The following is a 21,825-nucleotide window of genomic DNA, read 5'->3' on the forward strand; positions in this document are numbered from 1 at the left end:
CGCGGGCGCCGCGCCCCCATTGGGCACCAAAGCAAAAGCCTCACCGTGATTGGTCACTCGCCCTCCGCCGGCTCCGCCCACTCCTTTGACAAGTGTAGCACCGCCCCGCGAGGGAGGGGGTGGAGGGCGGGGCCAGGCGGGGGAGCCCGCCGCGGATTGGCCGGCGCGTTGCCGTGGTGATGGGTGCCGTGCGCGCTGATTGGCCGGGCCGTGTCTCCGTGGTGGCGGGGCAGATTCCGGGCGCGGGTCAGGTGAGGGGAGCGGGGCGGGGGGGCCGGGAGACCCCCGGGAGCGCTCCGGGCCGCGCCGAGGGCTCCAGGGACGGAGCACCGGTTCCCAAAGGCATCTTTGGAAGCGTGGATTTTGCTGCGCTGGGCCTCCGTGTTTCCGAACTAGGAGCCTTCCCTGCGCCTCCCTGCTCGTGCCGTGACGCCCGCGGCAGCGTGGCACGGAGCGAGGGCCGTGGGAGTGTAGCTGTGTGGAAGTCTCCGCTTCTTCTCAGCTTAATACTTCCCCACCCCTTCAATTTTTATTTTTTTTTATTATCTGGTGAATGGACCGCTGCCATGGAGACATCAAGCGTGGCTCAAAATAGCTAACGAGGCAGAAGTGAAAAGGGGAGAAGGGCCGGTACAAAGGGAGAAGGGAAAAAGCAATCTGAGCCGCTGACGCGAGAGATGCAGAGAGTAAACCACAGCGGAGATGAGGGGCTGCGGCCATTGAGGCCTTGAAGGCTGACTGGGCCTTTGTGAGGGAGAGCACGGGTGGGCCCGGCCAGCGAACACGCTCTCCTCCTCCCCCTTTGTCATCTAGTTCTTCGAAAAAACCTCCAGGGGGTTATTAATGCGAAATACGGAGGTTTGGGGGACTGTTTTGGTTTTGTTAGCTTGGTTTTGCTTGGTTTTGATTTTTTTTACAGTAAAACGAAGTGTAGGGACAAAGGCATTCTATCAGTGAGGATCCTCCTCTGCACCCATGACACTGCCTTGCCAGTGCACCTGAGGGGCAGTAAGGACTGGGGTCTCCCATTAATAATATTTCTAATAGGTAGCCATGAGGAAATGGGCCCCGATTATCCCAGCAAATGTCTAATGTTTTATGAAGCCTTCACTGCTCTACAAATCCTCACATTATTCTATTGTTATTTTACAAACAGTGGCTTCAAAAAGGTTAATGCAGATTATAATTGCTGCATAGACCGGAAAAAATACCATGCCCGACTGTTTTAACATAAAACCATATTGGTAGTTATACTAACCATTAACTATATTGATATCCTTTTGTACCTCTGAAATAATTTACATAAACTTCAGTAGTAAGACTGGTTTCTGCAGTGATCCTTCAATAAACTAATCCTTCAATAAAGTTAACAAATGCAGCAGAGGATAAAGTTTACTGCATGGAGAAAAGTACATGTTGTGATTATATACTTTAAAAACGGGTAACATCAGGGTATATTCAAGTTATTTGATACACCATTGTCCCACAGTCCATCACCAACAGTTAGAAGAGGCTGTTGGGAGGAACATTTCATTATAAAACATAATTTTTAATTATCTGCTATTAGTTTCTATCACTTAGAGGAAAAGCTTTCATTTTCTCTAAGCATTTCCTTTCAATTAAATTAAAATATAAGAACTTCTGAGTAGTAAACCAGGTGGTTTAGTAAGTAAAAACATTTTCCAAGTATTTTCTTCTGGGTATACTACCTTTCTTTATTAGTGGTTTTTTCCTCTTCAGCTTGCCTTTTAAAATTTCTTAAATATATTTCTTCTTGTCGCTGTATAACAGGCTGGATTCCTTTTCTCCTTATGCCTCTTTTTTAAGCTTCCTTCTCCCTTGCTTTCCTCACGGCCCTTTCTTTCCTTGTGTGTAGTTTTACCTCTCCTAGATTAGGATGAAGTTTTTACTGGGTGTAACATGAACACAGCATCCCCATAGAATGCAGAGGAACACTACAGCTCAGTGTTGGAGGTCACAGAAAGCACAGGCTTTCTTTTTGCCAATCCTTAAACTGAGGTGTGTCACAGGCACTGTGACAGCCAGGTGATTCTCTGCCCTTCTCTGTTATCAATTGGCACTGTCAGACCAGAGCCCACGGAAGCTGAAGAACATCCTCCAGTTTTTGCTTGCTCCTGACAGAGCTTGTCAGCCAGAACACTACAAAAGGAACTTCTGCCAGTTCCACTGCTAAGGGTGACATCTGGGTATTAATTTGTACCCTATCATAAGTGGTCCTCATACCATTGAGCAGTGTTTAGTGATTTGTGGGTTCCTGTTGGTGACTGTCCTCTCCTGATCATCAGCTCTTTGTGTAAGGAGCGGTGATGTGCTCCCTCTGCACCACCTGTACATGGAAGAGGCAGAAACACAAAAGCACTCAGCTGTTCAAAAACTGTTTGGAAAACAGTCAGGCACATGGTGTGAGTCTTGGGTGTCCTATGCAGAGCCAGGAGTTGGACTTTATCCTTGTGGGTCCCTTTCCACAGAGAACTGTCCATCCCACCGATGGCAGTGCTGGGCTTCCTGGTGCTCAGGACACAAAGTGTCAAAATGTTCTAGCCAAAAACTGAGAAACTAGGCTGAGCTTTCAGTGGAAATGGGTTAGTTTGGAAGATGCTCCTTCTTCATCTACAGTTCTTCCAAGCACTGTTTGTATGGGGAACAGTAACAGGACTGTATTGGAACAGTAACTTAACAGTTCCAAGCTGTTATTCCAATCATTTTTCTCTGATACGATGCATGGACAATCCCCCAGGTTTGCACACCCATAAAGCACAGACCTCTGCTGCACATGTGTGTCTGTTGGCAGGTTCTTCCTTACCTGGAAAATAGGGTGAAGGCACTGGCAAGTGTCCTTAGCATGCAGGGTTTTCCTCCAGTAACACCCTGTGAGCAGCTGGGATGGGAGGATTTCAGCTGGCCCAGCTTTCATGGTCTGTTGCTCTCTTGGTTTTTGCTCCCATTGTCCTCTTGCACGTGGTTCTTTCCTATGGTGTTTTTCACAATGCCCTTTTCCTGTCCCCTCCCTTCTCAGGAAGCTGTTCACTGTTACTTGAGGTTTTTCTATTTACAAACTGTTGTTCTGCATCTGAGGAACCTGCTGTTCCTACCAGTCCTTCCTTCTGCTGTTAAAAGCAGACACCCCCACCTCACCCCCAGCTTCACAAGTCCTTACAAGGGAAATCTCTCCACTTCCTGTGCAACATAAGAGCATCTGAGATTATATCAGTGGGTAATTACCCATCTTGTAAATACTGCTCAACCACCCAGCAGTCTTTCATCAATTTATGCTCCTTTTGGAAAACGGGTCTGTTACACACTATTGCAAAGCAAACTTCTAGAAGAGAGCTAAAAGCACATTTGGAATGGGAATGTGACATTTTCCTAGTCAGTGCTGCACTAGCACTGATGTAAACTGCCCCAAAATTATTCATGGTACATTTACATTTGAAATCCTTGCACAAAACTGTATTTGAATGGGAACACTGGCAGAAATGGTGCTGATAGACTTTTCATCATGGTAAAATGTCTCTTTCTATAACAGCTGGCATTCTGTATTTCTGTGATCTAGGCTATGTAGTCACTCTTGAAATGAATCCTGACTATGAAATGGCATAGGGAACACAAGCTAAGGCTTGGCTAAGAATAATTTGTTATGTAATTAGTACAATGATAAGAATATATCAAAACCTCCACTCTATGAAGCGTGGTAGGCATAGGAATTTTTCTCATGTTTCCTTTCCAACCTACAGGTTTCAACTGCTTGTATCTTTCAGAATTTTTCAGATTTTTCATATGTTTGAAAGCAGGTCTTTTATTTCCAGAAAGTCTGATGGGGAGAGAAAAGTTCCTTTGATCAAACTGCTTTTACAATGGTGACAGTGCCTCAGAAAATAAAATGGATTGCTCAATGACATGTACTGATTTTGGAGAAAGTCCTTGATAAATCAGAGGAGCAAAAAAAACCAAAAAAAGGATTTGGCAAGTCAAACTGTAATTTTAGGTGGTAACTGGCTTCAGAATAGAAGGATGTAGAATCCTTTGATCAGAATTGCTTTTAGTGGGAAATCCTTTCTTCTGTCATTGTTCTCCTCCAGGTAAATGACAATGTTCTCAGTAGAAGCAGTTAAAAAGGCACACTTCAAAATACTACATATGACACATATATAATACTTTCACAGTTACTGAATAGTGACTTCTGGATACTGGAGATCTAAAATAGTAATCTTGAAAGGCATGTTGTCAAGTAAACTAGGTATTCCATTTTATTTTCCCCTCAATTTTACTGCCATTTGGAGCATATACTTGGTTACCTGGGGTAGTTAGCACTAAAAAATAATTTTAGAAAAAAGATATAATGGCTTTCAGATACTTAGCAGTGGCCTGTCATACATCTAAAGTTGCTATTTTTAAGTACTTCTTCAAGCTTTTACTCTACATGTATTTGTATTTCAAAATTTAATACAATTTATCTTGAAGCTTTCAGAACTGTTATTTCCTGTGGAAAAACAGTACCACTTTCTAGATTAAATTGGGATAGCAAGCATCTGTCACGTCTCTTCACAGAATTTTCATTGTTTTGTAGTGAAGAGTTTAAAACAAGTAAATGCTTTTAAAATTTGGACTTTATCATTACTTTTGTAACTGAGAACTAGATAATACAGGTATTAACTTGCTACTTATTCCTGTTACAGAGTATCTTCTGTGCAGAAGCTCTCAATGGGTGAAGCCAACTTAACAAGTAAAGGAAAATGGTTGTGTTTATCTTATTGACTTGTCTTACCTTCACAGTAATCACTAAGATTTAATTTTTAGAGTGGTAAGTTCACTGCTGCTAGTCACATTACAATTTATTTCTTAGAAGAGGCTGCCCAGAAAAGCTGCTGTAGTAAATCTTCTAACACTCCCACTATGTGAACATGGCTTTTTCATTCTCTTGAATTAAATCTCTAGCCTAGATGGGAAAATAATAGCAGATGACACCAGGTACCAGTGACACCAGCAGCTGAGTGGATGGCACACTGCTGGCAGGGACAGCTTCCCTTGGTACTGGGACTGATGCTTTGAGATTCCAGGTTGATGCAAGAACTGTGCAGAAAGCCAGAGTGTTTCAAGTTCTGTGCAGCTGCTTGACAGATATTTCTGTCAGGTAAGAAATCTGATTGTATTCTGAATTCAGGTACAAAAATCTAAGAAAATTGCTCTGTCTGGGGAGGATTAAAAGTGAAACTGCTTCTTTTTGTTTGGTCTTACACAAATTCTTAACAGAGAAGCTGGGAAGCAGCATAGATTCCCTTTGCATTTAACAGTTCTTACAGTCTTGCAAAGTTGTTTCTTATGAAATGTTGGAATACCATTTTAGCAATAAAAATAGCAGTACCAAGTCCTTATGATGCTTCCTTGTCTTCACTTAAATGTTATTAGTCATTCCAGAAAGTCAAAACACTGTTGTTAAAATCCTTTCAGTATCTTTTTAGTGTCACTGTTTGATGGAGACTGTGTTCACCACAATGCAGTAGAATTAGTAATCTCCTTCCAAATTTTGGTACATTTTCCCAAAGACAGCTTTTACACTTGATTTGGGGTTTGCAGGCTTCTTTCAGTTTTTGTTCCCCCCTCTTACTGCTCTTAGACTGCACTAATTCAATGTTTCTGTTTTAAGAAAATAAGATGTATGTAAAATAGTGAGAACCTTCCTACTAAGATTAACAGCAAGACCTCAGTCCCTGCAAGTTTTTAGACAATTCAACTAAGGGTAGCAGTACAGAGACCTGAATTACAGAACTCTTATATGTCACTTCCAAATTCATTCTGTGTTTCAGCTGAATCCAGTCCTAGGAGAGCAATGACAAATGCTGAACAGCACACCTCATTAATGTACCTATGTGAGACACGGGATTCTGTCTCTAGGTGATCTGTTCAGCTGCTGGATCTCACTGTTTGTTTTAACTAAACCCATTTCCTGGTGTTCTGAAGCAAGTTCTCTCCTCTCTAATTAATAAATAAATTTTAATTGTTCTGCACTTGTTTGCTCTCTGTTTAGGCATGTTGCACTGGAGGGTGCTATATAAAACCCAATTAAGTTAGATAAATTATCAGCCATGCGATGGAATTATTCAGACTTTCATCCAGTAGTGGAGTTTCAGTATTTTATTTTCAAAATCTCTTAATAGCCAGTTTAAAACAAGAGAACAATTAAATGTAAAGTGTTCTTTATTAAATAAACTCAAAAGATAAAGCAAATTGTGCAGTTAAGAAAGACAACAACGTGGCTAAAGGATTTTTACAGCAGAAAACAAATTGCGGCAAATGAGCATTTCAGTCTCGCAGCCCAACTGTCCTCATTTTTATGGAGTTAATTTCGGTCCTCAAATTGTGACTTGTTTTTTAAAAGATATGCTGCTAGAAATTCAATGGGATTGGGTGGTCTGCAAATAAAAAAAGTAAATCAAAAGTAATTATTTGTTATTATATGGAATTAGGTAGCTGAAGAACCAATCACCTTCCCTTAAAAGCAACACAGCTCCTCCCAAACACTTCTAAGCATTGATTTAGGGATGACCAACTACCTAGAGTGACTCTGTAAATTTCCAGTTTATGTCTAATAAGAAAGTTTTTAAAAAGGGGTCTTAGTCACTGTGGGTTCAATGTTACTAAATTGCTAGAACAGAACTGACATACCTAAAACCACAGTCTGTAAGCATAAATACTATACCTACATCATTGGATATGACATGCATTTGCCTCTTTCTTTACTCATCCTATTTAAAGTAAAGCTGAATCTCTGCTTTTTTTCTTTTTTCTTTTTTTTTCCAAGTGGTTATTGGGTAGCTTAGGGTATTAAGAGTTGTTTTCATGGTTTCTGGCAACTGAAACAAACACAACAAATCTTCAAGTTTGGGAAGTGCTGTAACTTGCAAGTAGTCAATAATAAACACTTCTGATCACTGGACTTAAGTCTGTAGTTTTTTTAAAAAGAACTCCTCCAGCTATACCATGTGAATCCTGCTAATTTGGATTCTGTCCACAGAATAAATGACATACTTATTCCACAGCAGGTCAAACCAAAGGTATGGCAGTGAGCAAGTCTGCCTATAAAGAGCACAAAAACAACAACAACAACAACAACAAAAATATGCAGAGACACTTCTCGGGACTATCCTTTTGGCATCCAAGCATGTACCAATTCCTGAGCTAGTACCCTTAATAGTCTGGGGTGGATTCCTCTACAGCTTTGACCAGTTGCCTCTTGAGCACAAATAAAATGTTAATGTCCTCAACTGAGAGCAAAAAAATAGCTTAATTATGTGCCCTGTGAAGGATCAGCCCTTTGTTTGTTAATGAATTTGCTGCCTGCTTAATTTAATTTGATTACTGAATCAGAAGAGATAATAAACAGTCCACTCTAATCAGTCATCTCTGTGCTGTTGTGATTTAACAGGCTCCCAGTATGTTCATCCACAGAAGCCTCTTTTTTAGATATCATCTAGTCAGTCATTCCATATAGAGATAGTATTCCATACTTATGACCACCTTGTCACTCTCACTTTTTCACATTCTACCAGAATACAGGGAAATTATACATAGCATTAAAAATGTAAGAACATCACTTTTTCATTTAAATAGTGACATTATGCTTGTTTTTACCCCTTTAATTTTAGGTTGGTTTTACCCCTTCAATTTCTAAGTGCTACCATTCAGAATTTATTTTTTATTAAAGCAGTGCATTGACATAGATATGTAGCAGTTTAACATCATTTTTCCACAAGGGTAATTTTCAGCTCAGAATCTAACATTTTGTCAGTGGAGTTTTTCATTACCCTCTGGAGGTCCACAACTTTGTTTATTTGGATTCAATGTCACTTTCTGTCAGTTTAAATTTTTTCATGCCAGTCTTCACAGTGTTATGAAGTTCCTGTGCAATTATTTACAATTAATCAACTTAAAATCTATTCTGTAAAACTCAGTCTCATTAACAACTTCTGTCTGCCACTTCTTCAAATTGTTGTAAGTGATCTTTTCCATGATTCTAGTGTTGAGCTCATTTCACTGTGAAAATTCAACATTTATTTCTACCCTTTATCTCATATCTTCCTATCAGTTCCTCATCCATATAAAGGCATTTCCTTTAATCCCAACAGCAACTAACTAATTTTAAAAGCTGTTAGTGAACAACAATGTGAAAATCTTTTTGGAAATTTAAACAGACTGCATCATCTGCATTCCTCTTCATGTATGCTTACTGACTCCTTCAATAAACTCCAATACACTTAAAAGACCTAACAAAAATTGTGTTGACCTCCTCCCAGATATGTCATTTATCCATATGCTCATTATCCTGGATGGTAATTTCTACTGAGTTCCAGGCATGATTATCAGATGTACTGGGCTGTTCCCTGAACATTTCTATATTCCTTTGAAAAATAACTTAGCATCCACTAGTTATTTTCCTGTTCAATTTTAAGCAGTGGATTGTACAGCAGAGCTGAGAGTTCAGCTTTCTCACTCCTGAGGGTTTACTATGCTCAGCTGAACAGACAGTTTGCCCTGGTAGGTTCATACTACCTGTGTGTTTCCTAACCCCTCCTATCAATGATCCAATTTCACTTCTGTGATGAGTCCCCATAATGAAGACAGAAAAAAGGCAAGGCAAGACAAGGCAAGGCAAAGGGAAGGGAAAGAAAAAGGGAAAGGGAGGAACAAGTTTGCCTGTCACACAGGTATTCAGAGTGTAAGGGTGGAGTATTAACCTTGGGCTGTGTTTTACATTTGAGTCTGCAGCAGAACTCCCACAGATATCAGCTGAAGATCTGCACATCCCTCAGATGTGCACATGGGTGGACCTTCCTATGTGCCTAATTTTGCTTAATTAGCTGTCTGTACACTGCAGTTTAAATTCTCAACTCCTTTTGAAGTTCATACACTCTTGATGGTTCTTCTGAGTGTAGGTGCCATGATGCAATTATGGTCATCTATATCAGCTTTTGATTGTATTATTTCAGTTTGAGAGATGGCTCACAAAGTACGATTTGCCACCAGTGAGGATACACCAAGAGATGTTTTGTTAAGATAAAGAAATGTTTGCTGTTATTGAAGGATACCTGTCTACACTGACTGGTAAAGAGAGCTGGGGCACCTCAGCAGCACAATCTTTATTCAGAGCATAAACCATCAGTCTGCTTCTGTAAGAAGCAGACTGTGTTTACAGTGCAGGCTCAGCCACACCCTTTAGAAAGTATCTTAATCTCTGACAAAGATGCATGTCATGCCTGATTTGTCTTTCCTTCTCTTAAATGTCAAGCAGAACATTTTATAATTCCACAGAACTAAAATCTTCAGAACTAGAACATCCTCTTATCTTGCTTCTCTAAAGTGAATTACATTATTAAATTAATAACAAAACCTCTCCCATTTTTCCCTCTAAAACTTTCACAGTAGTGTAGCTCATTGGGAGATCATGAATTCAATGACTCCTGTCATGCCATGTGTGCCGAAGTGAGGAACCCACCCTGCACGGTCAATCACAGCAATTCATGGGTTCATAAACCTGCTATAATGAGGACCTTACAAAGAGCAATACCATATTTGGTGTGGGAGGCCTGAAAGGTGCTGCACTGCCCGAGTTTGAGACCTGCATTTCCTAGGAACAGAAGGAACCCGGAAGCATCTTACCTCTCTTTTGCAAGAACAGCAAGTCCCTGTAGCAAGATAGGTACAACTGTCTGATCCAAGTAGGCACGTGTGGGTAACGACTGAAGATCCACCTTCTGCTTTGATGCTTTCTCAGCATTTAGTTTCTCATTTTCTACTATCCTCTGAAGTAAAAAAAAAAACCAAAAACATGAATGAACATTGGTAATAGCAGCCACATCTACTTTGAAGTGTGTGTGCAAAGTACCCATCTCTGCAATTTGATGGCAATAACTTCTTTACATCTTTTAAGAATATTAAGTGCGTATTTTTACTTGCAAAAAAACCTAATCCAGAGGAACCTTTTGTTAAATTCCTATGTTTTGGGGAAACAATGTTAAGAAGTTGTAAGTTTTCTACAAGAGAAGACATCCAATCCCAGTAATTTTTATTTCTGCCTTTTTTTTTTTAATTTCAGTTCAAATTCACTGATTTGAACTCTACACCACTAAGACAGGAATATCAACAAGAGCCTCAGTTAGATGGTTCCTGTACACATGTGCCTCTAACACAAAATGGTAAAAGCACATGGAATTCAGGTGAAGCCTGACAAAGGGGACTCTGCTAAAGTCAAGTACTTTGTGACTGTGCTCTACTCAAGTATAGATGGACACTTTAAAGAAAATACATACAAAATGCCTCCAGGTACTTTTTGATCAAAAAGTGCTGCATCACCTTACACCATCAACTGTAGTTGAAGAGTGATACCCTCCCACTGCCAGTAAACTAAATGTTTTCAGTGCAATGTACATGAATCTACTGGCATGGGACCGGTGTGTTATGGTCCTGCAGGAACCATGGAAGCTGAGGCATAGACACAAGCAGTTACCAGAGAGATGAGTCCCAGAAGATGTTTTAAAGTAGTTTCTGCAAAAGCTGAGCACAGAGTAGGAACTTGTAATAAAGGGAGGCTGAAAGTTTTTCTTTGATAAGAAGAGTAAATAAATGCCACAGAGTTAGGAAGTGATTCTCCCAGTCTAGTCACCATAGGTTGAGCCTAGTGTGGGTGGCTTTTTTTGTGCCATAATATATATCTGTATCTCTCACAGACAGCAACCGAACAGATAATAATCATAAGATACTTCAAAAAAACCCCCAACTCATTAAAAGGCTCATTATCTACTTTAGTACCATTTAGAACAATGGAAGTAGCACAACAGAAAATATATTTACAGCTATTTCCACCAGGGGCAGGTATTGCTTAACTCCATTGGGAATATTACATTTGCTGAAGTTAAACTCAGGAGTCAACTTCTTTCCCCTAACCACAAATGTGACTTCCACTGCAGCAAAATCTTTGTTACCTCTACATTTTCAGTGAGGCCGTATTCGGAATGAGGATTTTCCGGAACCTGTAAAATAACACATGGTTAGCAAAGCTAAAATTCTCCTTTTACACATGTAACATAATGCACATAAAACACTTCTTGTAATACCTGTGGCTGTCCCTCCATAATCTGTTCTCCCTCCATGATTCAAAAGTGAAATTTGATGTATGTCCAAGAAGATCTAGGAAAGCAATAAAAAATCTGGTCAGCGGGCTGAGATGAAGCCCATGTGAGCTGAGCGATATTGCATCACTTGGTTACTAATGGTTACCAAGGCACAATTACTAGAAAGCACAGGGAGTCGCTCCGTGCTCCCCCCGCGCCAAACTTGAACTGGTTTCTCCCGCACGCAGAACCGAGAAGTGCCTTGAAGTTACGTCCGCTGAGGACAGCAGTACTGCGATTAGCAAATACAGCACTCATCCCCCCAGGACGTCGGAGACATCCCTTTCCCTGCTTCCTTCCTTCCCTCCCGTGCCCGCCACAGCGCCCCGAGAGCCGCCGCGGGCAGGGCCGGGCTGGGGCCGCGCCGCAACCGCGGCCACGTGCGGGTGCCGTCCCCGGCCGTACCCCGGGCACCCCGCGGGGAAGGGGCGGCCCCGCCGCAGGGCTCTCACCGCCGATGGGTCCGGGACGGGCGGGACACCGGGATCGGAGGGACACACACCGGGAGCCGCTCCGCAGTAACCGCGGCCGCCGTCGCGGAGTGTTTTGACGTCAGAGAAGCGGTCGCGCGGCCGGCCCCGAGCGCAGTGCGCCTGCGCAGGCGCCACCCGCGGCCCGCGAGGCGGGGCCGGGACAGGTTCGGGGCGCGCTCGTGTGCGGGAGAGTTCTGTCACCTGTCGGGATAAAACTCGCGCGGTGTGCTCGCTTCCAAATCAGCCCGGGCTTTTGCCCACAGAAATATGCTCGTAAATCAGTGCGGCTTGGTGTCTGAGGAGGTCACTGTGGTGCTCACTGAAAATAACGTTGCTGAAGCTGATTTGGGTCTGAAAGTGGAGTTTTGTTAGTGAAATAACTTAGTGTTAACACTGCTTGAAGCTTCTGGAAGTTCTTTGGTATTATAAAATCTGTTAAAACTTTATATCAGTAAAGAAGAGATTTTTTTAAAGGACAATTATATATACTAAAAGAAAATTCTCTCATGAGTGGGCTGGAACATACTTGATGTGAAAAATGCGTATTTTATGATTGGCTTTTCCCAAATTTTAAAATTAATATTATATGTGTTATGTTAGAAAGTTATGCTGTATAATTTTCTTAAGTAGTGTGTTAAATATAGTTTTAGGTTATAACATAATGTTAAAATAGAAACTATGCTATGTAAGATACTCTTTTTAAAGAGAGGACTCACGCCGAGGTAGCAGCCACAGGACACCTGAATCTTTCAGAGAAAAAGAATTTATTGCGCCATTATCAGAAGAAATGAACTTCTTCCTGCCTCGCTCAGCCCTGAAGACGCCATCAGGATTCAGAGGATGAAGTTGACACTGACCAGACAGAATCCTGTATTTGAATGGAATTTATGCATCATGTATGAGATGTATGAATATGCAACAGGCTATTGGTTTTAAGGGTTAATCCTCTGTTAACGTGTGTCCTTTTTGGGCTTATATTGCCCAGAAAAAGGTACCTGGATGTCCATAACTCTTTGTTTCTATTGTCTCATATTGTCCTAATCCAAACTGTCCAAATTATTATTACTCGAATTATATTACTATTTTTATAACCATTTTATTACTATTGAACTTTTAAAATTCTAAAAAAAAGTGATTAGCATTTTTCCAAACTTGATAATATTTTCATAATCATTCTTACAAAACACAGAAAATAAGTACTTGACATACATCACTGCATTTTTTTCAGTACTAATAGGTTCACTGTCTGTCTAATAATGGTCTAGGCCATAAATAGTTGCTATATGTTTGTATGGTATTTTATATGTGATAACATTCTTTATTTCATACAGTAAGAAAACTGTGTACTGTTCTGTCATTAAAAGAAAACCACTCCACTCTGTCGTTTAAGAAAATAAATACACATCACCAGGGGCAACTGGAAGTAACTTAATGAGGCATAAACAAACAAGAAAAAAAAACCCAGTAGTTTTATAGTAATTTTGGAAGAATGAATACTGCAGACAGTAGTGATTTTAGTTTGGTGTATCCTTTTAATTAACATGCTACACCAACTGCCCTTTCTTGCTATAAGCTGGGGGAAACTTGCTTGGGCACTGAATTACCTGTCTGCAGTTTGGGGACTGTCTCAGCTCCTGTGTGCTGTCGCTGTAGGACATGAAACAACACGACACGCTCACACTATTGTTCTCAAGGTGAAAAAAGGGAAGTTTATTTTCTGACTTCAACATTTATAGATTTCCAAAAGTGATAGTGGATTGGAGGGTGAAAGTGCCACCTCACCAATGACACTGGACAAACCAAGTGTATCAATTTTCTCCTTCTCCATAAAAGAATGCAAAACAATAAATTATTTACCAATCAGGGCAACAGTGTGCAGTTCAGGGGTGCAGCACAGAGATGATCTATCACAATCTAGTATCACTCAGTATTTCATTTGTAGAACAGTGTGTGTGACGAAGCAAAACAACGATGAAAAAGATCGGACAACGCACCCACAAAGGTGGGAAGGTTGGAGCAGAGAGGGAGGCGCTCGCTCATAGCGGCAGGCACAGAAGTGCTGGTGTATGGATGCCTCCCTCCCCTAGATTGCTAGGCCAAAGGTACCAAAGCATTTTTAAGGTTTGCAATAACCAAAGGAGTAGGGAGCTGGAGGATCTATCTCTTTGGTGAAACACAAATATTATGGCTGGGCAAATAATTGTCAAGGGCTTCGACAACTCCATGTTCACTTTGGGTAAGGAGAGCGGAGTAGAGTTAAGATTCTTTTTTTTTTTTCCAGAGCCATGTATCTATAATGTATAGTGAATTCCATTAGCTCCCTGCATGTGAGGAGCCAGCCTGTCATTGCCATTACAGAGCTGCGGAGCAGACAAAGCAGCGCAGCACGCTCCTGGGGGCAGGGACACCGTCGGGGACTGGCTGCTCCACGCCTCTCCGAGCGAGGGAATTCCCCGGGCTCTGCCAGCAGTGGCTCCAGGCGGGAGCGGCGCCAGGAGCCCGCGCTGCATTGTGCCTGCGGGGCGGCTCACAATCCCGGCCAGAATAACTAATCCTGGTAAATTATTCATCGCCCGTCCGCTCGGTGAAGCCATGGGCCGGCACTGGGCCGGGGCTGGAGCTGCCGGGCTGCGCTCCTGCACATCCCCGAAAGGAGGCTGGGCCAGCTGGGGGGGCGGCCTCTTCTCCCGGCGACCAGCGAAAGGACAAGGGGACATTTCCCCAGGCTGTGCCAGCGGCTGTCCAGGGTGGACACTGGGAGGAATTTCTTCACAGAAAGGGTTGTTTAACTAGGGAATGGACTGCCCGAGGAGGTGGTACAGTCACCGTCCCTGATCATGTTCAAGACCGGTCCGGACGCGGTATTTAGTGCTACGGTCCAGTTTCGCATCGGTCAAAGGCTAGACTCGTTGATCTCACAGGCCTTTTCCGACCACACCGATTCTGTCATTCTGCGCTTTCCAGGCCCAGCGCTGAGCGCCCCCGAGAGCCCTCCCCTGGGGCCGTGGGAGCGGGCAAGCCGGGCCCTGCAGGTGCCGTACCACCGCCTCCCGTGGCGGCAGGGGCGGTACCGCCTCCCCCCGCCCCGGCCGGGGCCGCCCGCATCCCGCCCCCCGTCCCTCCCCCTGGGCCGGCCGAAAGGGGCGTCGCCGCCGCCGCCATCGCCATGGCCGGTTGTTGTCAGTCCCTGGCAGCGGGTTATGGCGACGGCGGTGAATGAATTCTCCGGGCGGCCGAGGGAAGAAGAAGGGCTCAGCCGGCTCCAGTTCCGCGCCTCCGACCGCCGGCACCTCTCCCTCCTCACCGCCCGGGCCGGCGCCCCCCGTGCCGCCGGCGGGGGCGGCGGCGGCGGCGTCCCCGCACAAGCGGAACCTGTACTACTTCTCGTACCCGCTCTTCGCCGCCTTCGCCCTGCTCCGCTTCGTCGCCTTCCAGCTCGGGCTGCTCTTCGCCTGGCTCTGCGAGCGCCTCTCCCGCGGCGCCCTCATGGCCGCCAAGGGCAGCAGGGCCGGGGCCGGCGAGGCGCCCGAGCCCGGCGGGGCGCCCGAGACGGTGCGGGCGTGCCACAAGCGGGCCTTCGAGTGCATCTCCATGGCTCTGCGCATCGACGAGGACGAGACAGGTAGGGAGGGAGCGCCCGGGGTGCGGGGGGAGGCCGGCAAGGCCCTGGGCCGTGGAACCGCTTGTAGCTGAGAACAAACAAAACCCGCTCGTGGGAGAAATGCGGGGGTGAGCCGGGCTGTGTGCGGGGGGCTGCGGACGCTGCGCCCGTGCGCGAGCCGGGCTGTGCCCGCAGGCGGTGGCGGTGCTTTGGTCCCCGGCCCGGTCCGTCCCTGCCGCAGCCCGCAGGTGCCGGTCGGACCGCAAAGCTGCGGCCCGGGCTCCTTCTCCTCGCAAGACAAGTGCTTGTATTTCTCCTCAAAAGCTCAATTTTTGCCGCGGGAGTCTGGGTGAGGTGGTTAAAAATTGCGGGCCGGTGTGTTACTGTAACTAGCCTTCACCAAGCCAGCTGGACAACAAAAGCAGCAAGGACAATAATAAGGATGCGTCCTACAGTGCACTGCCTGGCAAATGATGTGAGTGCTCAAGAGAGGGTGCAGGTTGCTTGGCCCTCAGAATGCCCATTTGGAGTGGTGTGACTTTTAAGGAAATAAATACTTATTTTAAGTATTTAGGCAGTTTCTTAAAACGTGTTTTTCTTAAGCTGTTTGACATGCATACTCTTAAAAGCCTAAAAACCTACCACTGTGTGATGAGAAGATCTTAAGGGGAGCATTTAGGGTTCGATGAAATAAAACAGAGGAGTGAGGATTTTTTACAAAATACTTGATACTGAATTAAATTTAATCATTTATTCTAAATGCAGCAGCATGATTGTGTCAGCATGCAAAAGGTAGGCTTTGGGGGCATGCTGTGCTGGTGTTTAAAATTCTCTGGAAAAGTCAGAATGCTTTATTCTAAACTTTCAGTTGTGCTTTAATGAAACTGCTATCCAAGAGGAGGAGATTAAGCATACAGGAGCAGGCCTTCAACAGAAGCTGCATGCTGACAGCACCATAAAAGCATGGGATGTGTCCTCCTTTGCCTTGACAGTTTGGGAGTGGCAGTGGTGTGCTCTGGGAGAGAAAAAAAACCTGCACCATGTGCAGCAGGGTTAGTTCAGCACAGATGTACAGCGAGGGAGCACTGAGGGTCGCAGGAACAAAGCATGAAAGAAGGTGAGGTAGCTGAAAGCTTTGGTGTTGTTGGTGATTGCTCTGTGAGTGGCAAAATCTTGCCTTATCAGGGACCTGTTCCACTGCTCTGACCTCTAACTGTTGGTGTTTGGAGGGTAAGCCCTTAAGTATAAATATTAATAATGGACTTCTCTGTAGGTGTCTTTAGGGTGATGATACATTAATTAGCTGCACAAGCCATACATTTAGTAAGATGATCTTTGCTGCTAATGTGAGCAGTTGCAAAACTGTTACAGGCCTGCAACTGCAATATACATTCCCCTAAGAAAGAACTCCCTTTAATACACAGATTTGTTATTTGCTTATCTGATTTTTCCAGAATACTTTGAATTTTTTTTATCTGTAAACAAGCTTTTTATATCTTCAAAAAGAAAACTGTACCTTAGACATAGTATGTGAAATGGTTGGAATTTCTGAATTGTCTAATAGCCTGTTAGTTGTGTGGCATTTTTTTGCTGTTGTGGGAGCTCTGCATGCTTCAGTAATTTTGATAGCACTTCTGGTATTTTTTTATGTTTCTGAATTAGTGGGGCAGTTATTCTTGTTTTGGTATTTTCACAATTAAGCTTAATATCTCTTCCTGAGAAGGCACATGTGGCGTGTTGACCTCTGCAAGCAGTTCAGCATCCACACAGCCGCTTGTTTACTCTTCTCAGTGGGACAGGGGAGAGCATAGGAGGAGCGAAAGTGAGGGGGAAAAAAAAGGTGAGAAATCTTTCCAAGCAGTGATTGTCTTGGAAGACCACCCCCATTCAGTTATTCATCCAGCCAGGTTTTTATTGATGAGCATTATATTGTGTATGATGCAGAATATTCCATTGGCCAGTTTGGGTCAGTCATCCTGCCAGTGTCCTCTGCCAACTTCCTGTGCTCCCTCAGCCTACTCACTGGGGATCTAGATGGGAAAAAGAAAACCTTGAGGTTTTGCTGTTCAGCAGTACCCAAAACATTTCTGTGTTATCAACTGTTTTAGTCACAAATCCAAAACACAGTGCCATGGGGGCTGTTTGAGGAAAATGTGTTCCATTCTGCCAGAGCCAATAGAGCAAGTCAGCAACTTCCAAGGACCATGACATTTATTTTGTTTTTAATGTCATAATCACTGAGAACTAGTCAACCATTCTGTGTGGAGTTGGAGCACAACCTTTGCAAACAGTTTGGTGTGGTATTGTGCTTTGGAAACTTTCTCCAGTTAAAAGCTGGAAGTGAAATCTTAATGATGACCTTGGCATGTTTGCAGCTGCCCATAAGAATAACAAAGCTGTTCAGGCTTTGTTAGCACAGGGGGCTGGAATCATCTCAAATCAGATTTTTATTTAGCTATAATCAGTATTAGATTTATGATTTACACTGCAGCTGAAACTGTTTCTGTGGGTGGTAGAGAGAAGAAGCTTAAAGAAAAAGTCTAAAGAGAGGATTGAAGTCACTCACCTTGGGTAATTTATCTAGCTTTGTCCTCAACAGTCAGGATATATGAGGCTGGTGAAGAAAAGGCAGTAATAATTTAACTCCCAAAGTGTGTGGTGTTCATGACTATAGGCAGGTGATCTGTGGTTTGTGGTGGTAAGAGGAACAAAGCATGAAATTACCTGCACAGGGGAACTTGCCAAATGTTATTATTAAGGGATTTTTTTTTTTAATCTGAAGAGGAGCAAGAGAAAACCCTGAAGAGTATTCTAAAAATGCATTGAAATATTTTTAGTAACACTGAAATTTGCTAGAAAATAGGTTTGGTACTGAAGTTTTCAAAAGATTCAAAAAATTTGAGTGTAGAAGCACACAACCATTGGTAAGTGGCACTTAGGAATAGTTTTGTGAAACATTGTCATCTGAAAATAGGGTAATCATATCTGAAGTTTCATTGTAGGCATTTTTAGTTTTTCCTACCACTAGTAGCTTGTTAATGCTGATCAGGTTTTATGTCCTAATACCTAATTTGTTATATCCCTCTGTGGAAATGCATGCTTAGTGTGATATAATTATGTTGCAAAATTATTTTTCAGTATGCAGGCATATTAATTTTTAATGCAGAATATTTATGGAAAGAGAGCACTATGAAGTAGTTATTAATGGGTGTTCAGTGGTTGACTTGCAGTGATGGTGTCACATGGCCTAGGGCAGGCACAGCATGGTCAGGGCTGTGTTTGCTGTAATACCCACTCAGGACATGGTTGGTACAGAGGTGAGCTCTCACTCTGCTTGAGGTCTACTTCATGTGGAAGCTGGCACACAGCTGTAATACAGCAGTTTCATAATAGCCTAAACAAAGAAATGCCCTCATGACAAATGGGCTGCACTGCACTAAGGGTAACCAGAGGAGAAGTGTCTCCTATCTCTCTCATGTAGTGTCTTAGAATTGTTGCTTTTCTTCTTGAGTTTCTGTGCTTCTAGTGTTATTTTGGGTATTATTAGTGTTATTATTAGGCTGTCACTGCAAGGTTTAGAGGCACATCTCTAGTTGATGTTCCAGAAGTAAAAACTGTTAATTTCACCATTTCTGTTGGGAGTGAATATGTGTAGGTGAGCTTTCATGTCTTTTTTTGGGGGGGCGGGTGGGGAGGGTGGATTTATTTCTTTCAGGCAGATGAAGAATTATTCTTGAAACAGGCAAAAGTGATTTGAGGCTGGTGTAGTACCTCTTTTTGATAGAAAAGCTTATTTGATATTTGAATAGATATAAAGTTGACAGTGTCCCTTTAAGACTTCCTTTAAATCACAGGATTTTGTTCAAATATCTCTTCCTCTCTCTTACTTGTTTTATGCAGCATTATTTAGAACCATTCTTAAGCTTTAATTCGTTCAAGAAAATAATGGGCTCACTTCCTTTTTAAGCAGGACAAAAGGAACAAGCTGTTGAATGGTATAAGAAAGGAATTGAAGAACTGGAAAAAGGAATAGCTGTCTTAGTAATTGGTCAAGGTAAGCCAGTTTTGAGTTTTGTGGAACTGATTTTGGTTTATGGCTTCTTTAAAGTGAGAAATCAATATTACTAAATATGGTAGGGTCTAGGAGCAGCCTGATGTATGAATTATTTCATAAGGATCTTTCTTATTCCTGTTTTAGCTGTAGGTGAACACTGGTCCTTTTCTCTGTTCCACCTTAATATTCTGGTCTATATCACATGCAAATCTTGCTCCAAATATTTTCAGACTCTGCAAAATCATAAGGAGTTCATGAACACTGTTAAGTAAAACATGTGATTTCTTATATAATGGGAGTGCCAAAATACTGAGTTTGGATTTGATTTGCTGAAGTTGACAGTTCATGTTCTCACTTATGCAGAATTTTTTATTCCCTTCAGTATAATCTAAAAAGAAACCCCCAATTTGGAATGGCCTGACATTGTGTTTCTAAATAACTTAGGCCAAAATAACTGAACATTTCCAACAAAGGAAGAAAGCCATCTCTCTATTTGGAAACATTTCAACCTTTAGTGTAGAAGCAGGTATGTACTATAGAAATACAGGTGCAGTGAAGGACTGGCTGAAAATTTCTGTCCTCAAAATAATATTGTAATAATAACAACCCAAATCACCTGCCCCAAACCTAAACCTCTAAGTGGTTTTGCAGGCTTTTATTCATTCTTTCATCTGTGTTAAAAATTATGTGGTGATCTTACTTAGGGGGCAATACCAGTGGCATTTTGGTATAACCTGTATAAATTGCACAGTGTAAAAAAAAAAACCCTTGACTTGAACAGACAATATTTCTTAGAAAGTGGTGTTAATGTCTAATTCCACGTGTTTTGAAATGTAAAGGGACACAGTCAACTGAATTTAAATCTGTTAATTTTGCCAAAATGAATTCTTTCAAATTGTACTTGCCTCTCAGTCACTTTTCAAGCTTTTCAAAAATCTTTTATTTGATTTCTGTTCAGAGACGTGCAGAGACAAGGGACTTTTTAGGTCAGCATGAAATGTTAGACAATATGCAAAGCAGTGTTTGGGTTCCTGTCACACTGTAAGTACTGTTGTAAAGCACAGAGTGTCAACTAACTTTAAATTCTTGAGTAAATGGAAGCTTTAGAGTTTTCTTCATTAGTTTTGTAATGAAGTTCCATAGTGGAGGGAATAGATAAGGGATGGGAGAAGGAGGAGGAGGGAAGGCTGGATATCAGTATTTTAGCACTTAATTTACCAGATTGTGTTTTAACATGGATTTTTCTTTGTAAGGTGATCAGTGTGAACGGGCACGACGTCTCCAATCTAAAATGATGACAAATTTGGCAATGGCCAAGGATCGGTTGCAGCTTTTAGGTACCAGTTACAATTCATGACTTTGGAAAGTTTGTAATTATTTGCACAACTTCATTTAATGTGTTCTTCTAAAATATTACTTTGATTTTTAAAGTGAAGGAGTCATTATGTTTGTAGGGTCTCTTTAGTTTAATTTTCAGTTGGGAGTAAGTGCTGTTGATGGATTTTGAAAATGGAATTTCATGACCCACTTTCAGGTTTAAAAGTAACTGAGAAGTCTTTATATCATAGCACACTTGACTCATAAAATGAGGAAGTCTTGATTAACTCCTTGTTCAGGATTTTTCTGTTAGTACTGTAGTGAAATTTATGATACATTGCTGATCGTGAGTGCCAAGTGTGCTTCTTGTAAGTGTAACTACTTCATATTCTGTTGATTTTGCTGTCACCTATATTAAAAATTTTCCTTATTTTTGGTAAATAATAGTAATAATTATGATAATTCTTTAATATCATGTAGACCATAAGGTTGTGAAATTCTAATTTTCTTGATTATTTTCTAGCGTTCTATTTTAAAATTAGAAGGTACAGTCATATTTTTCAGAAACATACTGTTGTATAGCTTTAGCTTTATTAAATGTTGTATATAAGTTCTTAACAGAGTGAGAATGCTCCCATCAAACAACAGACCCATTGCTCTGTGTAGTGCATCTTCTAAATTTAAAACTTTGAAAATGCTTTCAGTTCAGTCAGTAAAAGTAAAATAAGGGATATTTTTTAAATTGTTCTTGAAGGGTACACTAACAAATGTACTTGATTTTAACTTGCATATCTCAGCTTTAATCTTATACTCTCCTGTGTTCAGTCCTATTAACTCATTCTTCTAGGAGCATATAGCACAGATGGGAAAACTTGGGCTTTTTTCTCCTCTTACACTTCATCGTTCTGTGGTCCTAGCTGGTGATTGACAGGGAAGTTGTGACAACCCCAAGGAAGTGAGCCCCTTTTGTTCCCCTTGAGTTCCTAATGTCTTTAATATTTTTTGAAAAAAAATTAGGGGACAGGAGGTGAAAGAGACATCTATCTTCTATGCTTTAGTATCTTCATGCAGTTTTAGTATATGGAGAAAAGATATTTTCCACTTACTAGGGTTAAAGGCTGATTTCTAGAGGTAATAGGAACTAGGGAGCAATGGAGTGAAAGGGATTACATGTAACAGTCTTTGGTAGGGTAT

General features: G+C 42.1%; 2 protein-coding genes across 9 annotated transcripts in view; one reads left to right on the top strand and one right to left on the bottom strand.

Moving 5' to 3' along the window:
- Positions 1-6,138: 6,138 nt before the first annotated feature.
- DPY30 (dpy-30 histone methyltransferase complex regulatory subunit) lies at positions 6,139-11,797 on the bottom strand. 3 transcript variants are annotated; one of them, XM_005492672.4, is made up of 5 exons: positions 11,639-11,797; positions 11,130-11,202; positions 10,998-11,045; positions 9,676-9,818; positions 6,139-6,431 (listed from the first exon to the last, which is right to left on the bottom strand). In XM_005492672.4, the coding sequence occupies exons 2-5, from the start codon at positions 11,163-11,165 to the stop codon at positions 6,359-6,361; spliced, it is 300 nt and encodes a 99-aa protein (XP_005492729.1). In that variant the 5' UTR covers positions 11,166-11,202; positions 11,639-11,797; the 3' UTR covers positions 6,139-6,358. The 3 variants fall into 3 exon arrangements, with proteins under 3 accessions (XP_005492729.1, XP_014126574.1, XP_026652586.1); XM_014271099.3 differs by having other exon boundaries at positions 11,689-11,777; XM_026796785.2 differs by having other exon boundaries at positions 11,592-11,746.
- A 2,969-nt stretch (positions 11,798-14,766) lies between these two features.
- The window catches only part of SPAST (spastin), a 38,558-nt gene continuing 31,499 nt past the window's right edge, over positions 14,767-21,825 (top strand). For 2 of the 6 annotated variants that reach the window (XM_005492666.4, XM_005492669.4), the window contains exons 1-3: positions 14,768-15,281; positions 19,228-19,314; positions 20,568-20,651. In XM_005492666.4, the coding sequence (XP_005492723.1) occupies positions 14,876-15,281; positions 19,228-19,314; positions 20,568-20,651 (577 nt within the window). In that variant the 5' untranslated portion in view covers positions 14,768-14,875. Of the gene's footprint in view, positions 15,282-19,227; positions 19,315-20,567; positions 20,652-21,825 lie in introns of all 6 variants that reach the window. The other 4 variants (XM_074537287.1, XM_005492671.4, XM_014271098.3 and 1 more) reach the window with 3 other exon arrangements.

The sequence above is a fragment of the Zonotrichia albicollis genome, chromosome 3 (assembly GCF_047830755.1).
Source record: "Zonotrichia albicollis isolate bZonAlb1 chromosome 3, bZonAlb1.hap1, whole genome shotgun sequence".
In the NCBI taxonomy this organism is placed as follows: Eukaryota; Metazoa; Chordata; class Aves; order Passeriformes; family Passerellidae; genus Zonotrichia; species Zonotrichia albicollis.